This window comes from Cuculus canorus, chromosome 4 (genome assembly GCF_017976375.1).
Source record: "Cuculus canorus isolate bCucCan1 chromosome 4, bCucCan1.pri, whole genome shotgun sequence".
Lineage (NCBI taxonomy): Eukaryota > Metazoa > Chordata > Aves > Cuculiformes > Cuculidae > Cuculus > Cuculus canorus.
Window position 1 is genome coordinate 60,940,031 of NC_071404.1, and position 12,610 is coordinate 60,952,640.

The 12,610-nt window shown below is 38.5% G+C and overlaps 1 protein-coding gene across 12 annotated transcripts in view; it reads right to left on the reverse strand.

Annotated features, from left to right (window-relative positions):
* Positions 1-12,610, reverse strand: part of MAPK10 (mitogen-activated protein kinase 10) — a 146,587-nt gene that overhangs the window by 69,177 nt on the left and 64,800 nt on the right. For all 12 annotated transcript variants that reach the window (XR_008449731.1, XM_054065834.1, XM_054065842.1 and 9 more), the window contains one exon: positions 1,501-1,670. Coding sequence is in view for 11 of the 12 variants with exons in the window: in XM_054065834.1 (XP_053921809.1) it covers positions 1,501-1,670 (170 nt within the window). In the remaining variant the exon portion in view is untranslated. The remainder of the gene's footprint in view (positions 1-1,500; positions 1,671-12,610) is intronic.

Here is a 12,610-nt window from a genome sequence, read left to right on the forward strand (position 1 = left end):
TCATAATGTTTTTATCTTAAATTATGTCTTATGACAAGTAGATTACAATATAACACATACTAAGCAAAAATGCTCATTAACTTCTCCATTGATCATGTAATACTACATCTGTATCATCAAACTGTAAAAGGTCTTTTATGGCCTCTCCATGCTGCTCAGCCATTTCAGGAAATTCGTGTTAACTTTCACTTGAACTACTTGTTTAAGGATTTGATTTTCTTTCTTAAGGCATTCTTAATTTTTGCCTGTCATCTCTTAGTATAAAAGACAAATTCACAGGATGTTATTTATTTAACTTATTTTCTATATTTTTTGCTGCTTATAATTGACCATTACAGTAACTCAGTTGCAAAGAGTTTCAACAGAATGTGATTTTCCTCTGAAATGAATAGAGGATAGTAAGTTGGAAGAAAAACCTTCTATTGCTACATATGGAAGTAGACAAACAGTGCAAAATGAACATTAATATTCAACACAAAGTATGTTTCTTTGCCAAAGCTGATTTTAAAATAACCTTTAGCCCTTTTGTGTTTAAGATATGTAATGAAATACTTGATCATTTAGACCAATCTCTGGACTTGTGTGGCCTCAAAGTATAGTAAACATGGAACATGACAGACTGACAGACTGAGACCTAAGGATGTGTTGCTAACTGTTGTTGCATTGTCAATTATAGAGCCCATGCCAACAATGCATGGATGTCCACCTGCCCCTAAATTAAAAGAAATGTTTTGTCTTATTACTGTCTCCAACTGCGAGGTAACACATTCTACAGGAAAGTCAGAAAAGACCAGTGATAAAGATGATGGATGTAATTATACTTTATATTTTGATCAAGTTATAGATAAAAGATATATTAGTTACCTTAATGCCTCATAATTAAATAGGTAACAAATGCCTGCATAAAGACATTTAAATACAAGCCACTGTAATTTAAGCACCGTCTCTAAAAATGCAGACACAAAAGCCAACCAGGGTATTACAACTTCTGAACATAGTAATTTTGAATTCCATAAGCTTTCTGTGTTATTTAGGAAAGCTACTGAATTTGTGTCTTTTGTTCATATTATTCACATCACTGCAATGTCAGATTTAAGAAATAAGGGAAATCTAGCAGTTACTTCAATTCAAAAGGCTTCCATTCTGAATACTTAAGAATGCTATGGGATGTGACTTTTACTGTACAAAGACTAAAATTACAGGGTTTACTCAGGATACTATTTGCACTGCCTCTGGAAATAGTGTGAGAGTTGTCAATTCCGATAAGATCTTTCTCCCACTCTCTTGCTAGGTACATTTTGCTATGTGGAGAAACAAGCCTAATGCTTTCATTCTCACCAGCCGGAGAATTTATTAGCAAACCACTAGGCTCCTTCTGCCTCAGGATATCTGTTGCCTGTTATTTTTGCAATTTTAGACAATGTCTATGGCTAGCAAACTGTGAAGAAATGCGAAAGACAAATTCTGTTTAAAAGCATAAGAGAAACTGCTGATACTTACCAAACTATTCCCTGAGCCCCAGAGCCAATAGGTTTCAAGTTCTGGTAGCGTTTGAGAACTGTGAAGGTCGAGTCACCTACTTCCACACTGTAGAACTGGTTGTCAACTTTGCTTTTGCTCATGTTGTAATGTTTGGCAATATATGACACATCCACTTGTTTCCCAAATCCCTATTGTACAGAAGAAGGGAAGGGCAGAAGGAGTGGAAAAAAAACACAGAAACCAAGCTGGTAAAATATCAGAATATCGATAAAGCACAGTCAGCATAATTTTTCAATATAAATTATTGTAAGTTTAGGCTCATTGTCATAGATCTACATGAACCCTCAAATGCTCTCAAACACTGTATCAAATTCTCTTTCACCCAGGAAGCCATTGATTAAAGAAGGCTAGTGAATTCTCCAGCTGATGCTTGCGACACAGACACTCTCAACTACTGGTCTCTGCTTACAGTTACTATTGCTTTATGACTACTGTCTTATGCATTCATACTGATTTTGCCCTCATTTCTATTGCCATAAATCAGTATAGAAGTGCAACATAAGAATTTGGCTCTTCTTCATTGCTCAGACAGAGCAAATAAATCTATTCATGAGTGCTAAAACTTACTTTAAGCATATAATAAAGGCCTTGAGAACTTCTCTACAGGAGAGGCAAAAGAAACAAGAGCAGTGCATGAGACCAGCTGTGACCTGACATGGCTCAGTACCATGGAGAGTATTCAGCAGCTCAGAGATCTTCCTAAGTTCTGAGTTCCCAAAGACGGAAGAGTTGCTCTTGTGACCTGACAGATTCATTAGTCCTATGCAATGGCTAATTTTCATGACATGTTGACAAGTTTCTGTAAAGCTTATATGCTTGCACAGAAGCTATCACTGCAGAGCTGTATCCTCTCCCAAGGATTTAGAATTACTATACAGGAAGTTACATTACATTCATTTTATGACTACTAGTGACCTCAGTTCCCTGAAGACCGCGAAGTAAAGTACATAGAAATTTGTGATAAAACCCAGAATTTTAAGTTTGCAATTTAGCATTCTGTACTACATGATGCTGAGCACAGGATGCAAAAGTTCAACATATTACTACAGATCTGTCTTCAAGTAATTAGTTGACAATTCACTATGGAAGTCAAGACTTTTCCAAATGACTTCTAAGAGGAGAAGCAAAACCAAATGTGTCTCTCTCTGCCTGTGCATTTATTTTCCATGCTCACAAATGCAGCTGCTACATTTTCTTATTTTGTCTATTATAAATCCTTTCCCAAAAAAAATCTTTATAATCAACCATGTCACCTGACTGTGGACTACTAAGTTGAATTTTAATGGATCAAGGAATCATAGAATCATAGAATCACTGAGTTGGAAAAGAACTCTTGGATCATCAAGTCCAACCATTTCTATCTGCCACTAAACCATGTCCCTGAGCACCTTGTCTACCGGTCTTTTAAATACCTCCAGGGATGGTGACTCAATCACCTCCCTGGGCAGCCTCTGCCAGTGCCCAATGACCCTTTCTGTGAAACATTTTTTCCTGATGTTCAGTCTGAACACCAGTTCCTGGTGCAGTTTGAGACCATTCCCCCTTGTCATATCACCTGTCACTTGGGAGAAGAGGCCAGCACCCACCTCTCTACAACCTGCTTTCACGTAGTTATGGAGAGCAATAAGGTCTCCCCTCAGCCTGCTCTTATCAAGGCTAAACAACTCCAGTTCCCTCAGCTGCTACTGGTAAGACTTGCTCTCCAGACCCTTCACCAGTTTCATTGCTCTTCTATGGATACGCTCCAGAGCCTCAACATCCTTCTCGTAGTGAGGGGCCCAGAATTGAACACAGTATTTGAGGTGCGGTCTCACCAGTGCTGAGTACAGGGGCAGAATAACCTCCCTGGATCTGTGGGTCATGCTGTTTCTGATACAAGCCAAGATGCCATTGGCCTTCTTGGCCACCTGGGCACACTGCTGGCTCATGTCCAGTCAGCTGTCAACCAACAACCCCAAGTCCTTCTCCTCCAGGCAGCTTTCTAGCCACTCTTCCCCTAGCCTGCAGCACTGCACAGGGTTGTTGTGCCCCAAGTGCAGGACCTGCCATTTGGCCTTGTTAAAACCTCGTGCCATTGGTCTCAGTCCAATGGTCCAGCCTGTTCAGATCCCTTTGGAGACCCTTCCTACCCTCCAGCAGATCAACACTTCCTCCCAGCTTAGTGTCATTTGCAAACTGGCTAAGAGTGCACTCAATGCCTTCATCCAGGTCATTGATAGAGATGTTGAACAGGACTGGACCCGGCACTGGGCCCGGCACTGGGCCCTGGGGGACACCACTTGTGACCCACCTCCAGCTGGAGTTAAATCCATTTACCACAACACTTTGGGCCCAGCCATCCAAGCAGTTTTTCACCCAGGAGAGTGTGTGCCTGTCCAGGCGAGAGGCAGACAGTTTCCTAAGCAGAATGCTGTGAGAAGCTGTGTCAAAGGCTTTACTGAAAGCCAAGAGATTACATCGACAGCCTTTCCACCATCCATCATGTAGTTGATTTGGAGAATACAGTTTTTCTCATTTAAAAGGATATCATTCCTGTGTTTCATGAAGCTGGTCATTAAACACAGATAACTGACCTTGCTTAGAGCTTGGATTCTCAGGTTTGTCTTAGGACAATTGATATTATTTTTCCAGCCATCTTACTGTCAATAGCAACACTGGCCAAATTCTAACTATCTAATGTAGACACTTTGAAACTTTCAATAAGTGTAGCTGATCATACCCACAGAAAATCTCATTTCAGAAGAGCAAGTAAAAACACTACATCTACTTGTTAATCAAACACAGAGCAAGGCTTTTATTTTTTTTTCTTCAAACGCAGAAAGTGAGAGATTTATGGACATTGCCACAGTGCTAAACCCAAGCTTCCAGAGAGTGGAATGACTCCGAAAGAGGTTTGAATTTTTCTCCTCTGGAGAAAGACAGGTTGGTTCTGATTCACACTGTGTAGCCTTAGTCTTAAAACTCCTTCCATGGAAAGAGATGTGTAAAATTGGTTAGCTCAGCTATTCATAACCAGACCTGGAACTGAAAGGCTTTATTTTAATAGTATGCTCCTGACAGAAAGGAAATCATCACAGCTCCCTCTGGCTACACAAACACATTTGCAGCCTGTTTTTTTCTAATGTCATTATCAGAATAAGGCAGATTATACTCATCCTTTACTCTGAAACCAATATTATATAAAGTGTCAGTAAAAAAATTGCATTCCTTAGTCAGCCTGACTCACAGGTAGCTCCTCTGGTAGTACAGATACAATGACTTTTTTAAACAAGCCAGTTGACCGCATTAAGGCTTGGGTGAACCATGCCTGCCATAACTTCTTTGCAATCTCACTTCTAGGCTACCCAACAGTTTGTCATACGGTATGGAGCTACATGGGAGAAGACACTTTCTCACTCTACATTTAGAATTCTATGCACATCAAAATTACTTGATTTTGAGTTAAACTGACCGGGCGCCCTTCTGGCCTCATGAATCCAATGCAGCCTACAGTGAGATTTCTGAACTACTAGAATTCTAGCAGGTAATTATTTTAGATCCAGGAATGTCTTGAAAAAATGAATTTAAACAGCTCAGAAGAACCACTCCGTATTATTTCAGTTATATGGATAATTAATGTATGCAATTTCTTCAGTCATTTCAACAGCTTTTAAAGTGATATTGATCAATGGGACAATTGATCTGGTCAGAGCACACAGGTGTCCTAATGAACAGCTCTCCTCTGGGTAACACAGATCTTTCCTATGACAATCCACTCCTAACTGTGTGTGAGTAGGAAGGGTAAAGACTAATTTTCGTGGATTTTTTTCTTCTTAGATTAACATTTTTCTCAAAGTCTGTCTGCTTGAAAATCTGTGATCCTTAAGAAGCTTTGATAGACAATATTAGCACTAATAACTACTTATAAAATTCAAGACAGGCTGATTTAGTTTGAAGTTGACTCCAAGCAGGATGCCTTACTGGGTCACAAGCATTTCAGCTTTGTGGACATGCCAAACAGTCTCCCGGTAATCTACTTACTTGTTTCCTCCATTAAAACCCACACTGCTAAAAAAATACAAAAAACCTGCTCTTCATATTTTGCTGACTTTTACCAAATCCTAAATAAGCAAAATTGAAACACAGTAAGCCTGCAGCATAAGCCCAAAATACTGCTTACTATTATATGCACCATGAGATGAATGATATAACTATCCTTGTCATGACTAATTTAAACCAAATCCCTAAGCCATTGAGTTAACTATTAGATTAATCACATTTGATCACAAAGTATCTTTGCATAGAAAGGCCAACTAAATTATTTTTCATCGTATATTCTGTATAGACCATACCTATGGCAGAAATATTATCTATTTTTCTCACGATAAAGCTGGTCTTCTCACTTTTCTGGCTCTCTCAGAGCTAAAAGTCCATAGATAGTGATCAAATCCCTTATAAGGAATAGTTTTTCATCTTGTGTTTGCGTTTGAGTCCAGTATTACAGATTTTTTTCTTACCAACCACATCATTCCACAGTTCCCCATTCTTCCATCTAATTACCAATCCATGATGTGGGATTGTATTCATCATGGTGTCTATTCCTGATTTTTTTGTTTGTTTATCAAAACACAGGCACCTTCAGGAATGGCTCTTACGTAGTTCTAATTACACAAGAATAGAAGGATTGCCTTCCTGTTTCTTTTTCATCAGTATCTACCCAAAACACAAAGCAAAGCACTCTTCATGTATTCTCCAGTTGTCCTCCACATGTTCAGGGAGGGTTAACTACTTTTAATTGCTTCTTTCTTACAGGCGCAACATTTTTGTAGTTTGTTTGTAACTGTATCATGTGTTGCTCAGAAGGCACTGTGAGGCAAGATGTCTGCTTCATTCCAGCCCAGATTTCTAAGACATGAGCAGTATGAGAGTAACTGCACAACAAAACAAATAGTTAAAAATGATTCCTCATTCCTACAATGCCTGAAGAATTCAGCTCTGACACACAGATAACATCCAACCCTTGTCATTGTATCAGAGAAGGTAAGGATGAGAAGACTGATCAATACACGCTGAGAGAAAAGATTTCTTGAGAGTGGGGTTTCTTTATGGACAGGAAATTAATCAGTGGTCCAAATGGGAAATGTAGCCAAAAATACAGGAGAGAAATATTTAAGAGTAGGTGAGAAAGTTACAGTAAAGATGTTTGGAAATATTCAGGCACAGCTCCAGAGATAAGAAGCTAGCAAAGACACACTGTGGAATTGTGTTCAAAACAGAGGAAAACAATGGCAGCAACCACATCTAACTTGCAGGAGAAAAGAGATAAGTTTGTTCTGAGGCCCTAGATCTGAAACAGAAGCAATAACATGGAAAAACAAGATACAATTAAGATTAAGAAAGAGAAGTGGGATCACTAAAATTTGGACAAAACATTGCAACACTAAGAAATGAAAAGGACACCCAACTTGTGAACAGTAGTGAAGGGGACATAGAAGCACAGTGTCGTAAGAGGATCAAAGAGCTTTATTTATTGCATATATTGACGCTACAGTATATTTCAAATGGTTTACACTTCTCAGGAAAATGGAATGACACTGAAATACTGGTACTACTTAAAAAGCTTTCCTCTATATGCAAGAGAGGCAACAAGAAGACTGATCACACAAAATGCTATGCCACAATGCACATCATGGCTTTCTGTAAAAAGAAGAGTAAAGAAGAAGCACACAGTAGTATAGATGAAGCATACAAAGAATTAAGTTTATCAATATGTAATTATAGTTTTCACTGTGAAGACAATAACTACTGAAAAGATTCTCGCTTTTATGAGTAAAGGCTAGAAGGAGGCTAACAATTTGATCACAGAATCATAGAATCACTAGGTTGGAAAAGACCTTTGAGATCATCAAGGCCAACTATACCCATCCACTAATAAATCATATCCCTAAGCATATAATCTACCTGTCTTTTAAATACCTCCAGGAATAGTGACTCAACCATCTCCTTGGGCCTGCCCCACTGCCTGATAACCTTTGAGGTGAAGAAATTTTTCCAAATGGCCAATCTGAACCTCCCCTGGCGCAACCTGAAGCTGTTCCCTGTTGTCCTATCACCTATCACTTGGGAGAAGAGACCAATACCCACCTCTCTGCAACCTCCTTTCAGGCACTTGTAGACAAAGATAAGGTCTCCCCTCATCCTTTTTTCTAGGCTAAACAATCCCAGCTCCCTCAGCCATGCCTTGTAAGACTTGTTCTCCAGCACCTTCATCAGCTTCCTTGCCCTTCTCTGGACACACTCCAGGACCTCAATGTCTTTCTTGGGATGAAGGGTGCAAAACTGAACACAGTACTTGAGGTGCTGCCTCACAAATGCCAAGTATAGGGGCACAATCACTTCCTTGGTCCTGCTGGCCATGCTGTTTCTGATACAGACTAAGATGCTATTAGTCACCTGGGCACACTGCTAGCTCGTGTTCATCTGGCTGTCAGTCAACATACCCAGGTCCTTCTCTGCCAGGTAGTTCACAGCATTTCTTAGAAATAGACAGCTCTTGATACTATGAAGTATCATTTTAGTCCTAGAAACCCACGATACGGGTCACTGCTCATTAATGGCTTATGAATGTCCTGTTGTAAAGAAGGCACAATTATAGGACATTCTGCATAAGGACAGTTTCTCTGAAGGTCAAAGTAGTAACTTTATCCAATCTGATTAAAACATTGGGTGTAATTAAAGTGGTTTATCAAAGTTAGGATAAAATTTAGAAAAACAGATCAGATGAATCAACCAGTCAATGAAGACCAATGCAAATAATAAAGCTTCTCTTTTCTGCTTGTAAAATGAAAAGTTTTCTACAGTTGTGATTTTTAAATGGTCATGGACACAATATTGCATCTATGAAGTCTATGCAAGTTTTGTTCAAGACAGGTAAGCATGACTGTCAAAATAAAGCAAGTTAGCAGAACACAGGGGTAATAATATCTAGAGAGAAATTAAAGCGTTTAAAATAATTTTGTTTCACATTTTTTCAAAAACATGAATAGAGTAGAGGTTTTCAAAAACACTCTTGCTATGCAAACTAAAATTTCATTCTAAGGTTTTCTTTTAATGAGATCAGAACACTACCTATCCCAATTTCAAAACGCTGACATACTCTGTCTGGGACATGAAATTGTTTAAACTGGGCAATGATGACTAATGATGATGCTGCACAGGAATTTACACCCCTGACTCACATTAAATACTTTCTTAATGTGCATGGTCAGGTCCCTAATCTCAGTAATCACATGACTTGCTTTTCTTTAAAAAAAAATCAGTTGTTGCAGCACTATGAAAATACTGTGACATACAAATTCTAATAATAAAGAAGCTTTTTCAGAGACAAGAAAATTCAGGATCATTACTTCAGGTTAAAAATCACAGAACTGCATTCCAAATAAAGGCATCCTATGCAGATATAGCTTAGAAAACTTGAAAATTCTGACAGGCTATACACATCTTGATGTTGATAAAAAAAATTGAAAAACTAAATCAAGGAGAACATGGACAAAGTAGTATCCTTTAGACAATGTTACCTGTTATGCAGCACTTAATCTTTAAAGTCCAGTTCCACTCAGAAAATATTCATCTACATTACGCTGTACTTGAATAAGAATGTGTAGGGTACTATAGATTAAATTTGTTGGTGACATCAGCCTTACAAAAGTCTAATGAAATTCTATAAGCCTAAACCCCAAATCTTCTTGTCCTACCTTTCTATTGCTAGAGAAAAGCAGATGCCTTTTTCCTCAGCCTTTAAAAAGACAGTTGTTTCATAACATGATGTGGCTAGCAATGCCAGACTTGCATATTTGTGTACTTCAAACTTTGGACCAGAGTGTGTGTGTGGGGAGACATATTTAATCCACTTATGCTACTGAGTATTTCTCAGGAAGGGCTTTTCTTTTTTTTTCCTTAAGTTGGAAATCCTTAAGATTCTATTTCTGCTGAATTAGTATTTCACCATATAAAATTAACATGCTCAATGGCATAAGCTCTGTGTCAAGATGAACAGCCTATACACTTACTTTCATAGCACATAAAGCTATGCCTTTTAGGCCATGAGAGAGAAATCAGCACAAAGGAATAAAAATATACTCACAGTACTAACAATCATTGTAGTACTCTTCAATATTGTACCTTCATAAAGACACTTCAGCACTATATTTTGCAGAAAGTGCATAGTGATGCACAAGTTCCATATAGTAACCACACTGACATTTTCTGATACCTGTTGCATGCTTATGTGGTAGAAATAATTTTTGCAATTGTTGAACCACACATAAACAGTATTGAGTTGAATTATGTTCACTGGAAACTACATTTTTGTGGTGTCTTGTCTAGATACTGCTGGCATCTTATCAGTTGTAGACATCTCAAGATTTGAGTGGCAGTATCTGCTTCGTGCTGATGATAGTCATTCTACTGTCACATCATTATCTTTTTTTCAACAGTAGTTCCTGAACTTCTTAAATTTACTGATTCAGCAGACTGAAGTTTCCCGAAGGTAAAAATGAACTACTTAGAACTGAAGAATTGCTAGCAAAGCACAGGGCATTTGATTTCCATGTTAGCATTATGAATAAGCATGAAATAAATAATATTACTACCTGGAACCTGTTTAATTGTCTCTAAATAATGATCTAAATGTTTGGACTAAGAATGTCAGGATACAGATATAACCCGTATCCTGCCCTATGCAATACAAATGAACAGCATCCATGATGGCTAAGGTATTAATGCAACAAAACACCTAATTTGGAGACAGTTCTTTTGCTTAATATTATCTACGTTCTTAAATGTTATTTGGATCAGGGCCTGTCTTTATGGGGAGAGCAAATTAACATGAAGCTTCAACCAGCTTTTATCCCCAGGAGAATAAATCCAAAGATCTGAAGACCCTGAAAAGGTGTTTGTGTGATAAGTGCTTGAAGGATAGAATCCTCTTTCCTCCAATATCAGGATATCATCTCTTGTGTGTACTGATTGGATGACTCCTCTTTGGGTACCTGCTGTAGGCAGTAAACACAAATCAGTTTCAGTCCATAATAAAATTTCATCCAAATGCTGTTGACTTCATCACATATACTTTAACAAAAACAGTTTAAGCATATTTGGGTTTGTATGTGCCTCTGTACACCTTTTATTAATTTAGGGTAACTGCAAAGGAATAATTACAGTGGCATGCTTCCACTAAAGAACCTGGAGTGGAGCAGCAGAAAGCATTGGGTACACATGGTCACGCACTGGTTGATGTCAAGACTAAAGGTACACTGAATATAGAAGGAAGTGATTAAGAATATCTTTCCATGTAAAATAGAAATGTTATTGTACAGCTCTGCTTTAGTCTAAGTAAAAGGGAGAAAAAAGCTGGCAAGCAAGGCTATGCAAAAAATCCCCTGTTCTTCTGTTCCGCACAGTGAAAGTAACTTTTTCATTGATAATGTCTTTTCCAAACGATCTGAGGAAAAACTCGTCTTTTGCAATTTTTTGCAAAATTTTTTTTTTTTTTTTTGCAGGTGATGTTTGAAAAAAAAAAAATTTAAAAATCCGATTTTTGACAAAACCATTTCTTCTCTCAAAAATAGTGGAAGAACTAAGCCATAATATAAGCATATGCACAGGAAGAAGAGATGAAAAGGAAAGAGAAGACAGTTAAGAAGATTATCAAACTGAATAACCAAGATCCACCCTCAAACAGATAGTATACTAAGTGTAGATCCAGCCTTCTCAACAGAACAAATATTTAGTGCTCCTGAGTTAGAAAACACAAAACCAACCTCCCAACACCTGTCACTGTTTCGTGTTAAATGCTTACATACAACCAATAGCTCTCTTTCTCAGAATTGTATTTTCACTTACTTGGACTTCATAAGTAATATAAATGGAATAAAGTAGTGTTTATTATGATTCTGTGCCTAAGAATGTAGCATTGTTCTTATCCCTCAAAGAATGAAGAATGTCCTTAATGTCTCTCCAGCTTGTTAGTTCAAACACTAAAATGTTCAGAAATGGGAAAAAAAAATCACCTTTCATTCATGATGGAAAAACATGCACACAGATATGTGACTTGTATATTTATATATATGTTAACTAACTTAACCTAACCAAGGGAATTAAAAAGTGAACAAATCAATATGCTCTTTTCTTCATATAACAAAGATAGTTTCAGCCTTGTATACTTCTAAGCATTGGGACCAAATAATTTCAAGGGTAATTTCAACCTACTGGGGGACTTGAATTACCCTGACATATGCTGGAAAAGCAGCATGGCAAGATGTAGGCAATCCAGGAGACTCCTAGAGTGTATTGAAGATAATTTCTAAACCCAGGTAAAAAACACCCTGACCTGAGAGGATGCAATACGGGACCTGATGGTCACCAATATAAGTGAGCTCAGCAGTGACATCAAGCTTGGAGGTAGCCTGGGCTGCAGAGATCACTCACTGGTGGAGTTCAAGGCCCCAAGGGTTATGGCACAGGAGAGGAATATAGTTGGGACCCTAATTTTTAGGAAAACAAACTTCCAGCTCTTCAAGAACTCAGTCAGTAGGACGCCTTGGGATTTGTTCCTCGGGGACAAGGGAGTAGATTAGAGCTGGCAAATGTCTGTGGATGCTTTCCATAAAGCTCAAGAGAACTCAGTCCCCAGATGTAGGAAATCAGCCAGGGAAGGGAAGAGATCAGCATGGCTCTCAGTTGAGACCTGCTTGTCAAACTGAAAAGCAAGAGGGAATGGTATGGGCAGTGCAAGCAGGGGTGGTTAACCTGGGAAAAGAATAGGGACATTGCTCAGTTGTGTAGGGATAGGGTCAGGAAGGCTAAGGCACAGCTGGAGCAAGGGAAGCAAAGGCTAACAAGAAGGACTCCTACAGATGTGTCAACCAGAAAAGGAAGGGTACCCCAACTGATGAATGAACAGTGACCTCATACCAACAGGTGAGGAGAAGGCTGAGGCACTACCTTTTTGCCTCAGTCTTCACTGACCACCTCTCCTCACTTCTCCTGAGTCAAAGAACAACCAGAGGGGTAAAGCTCCATTGCAGGG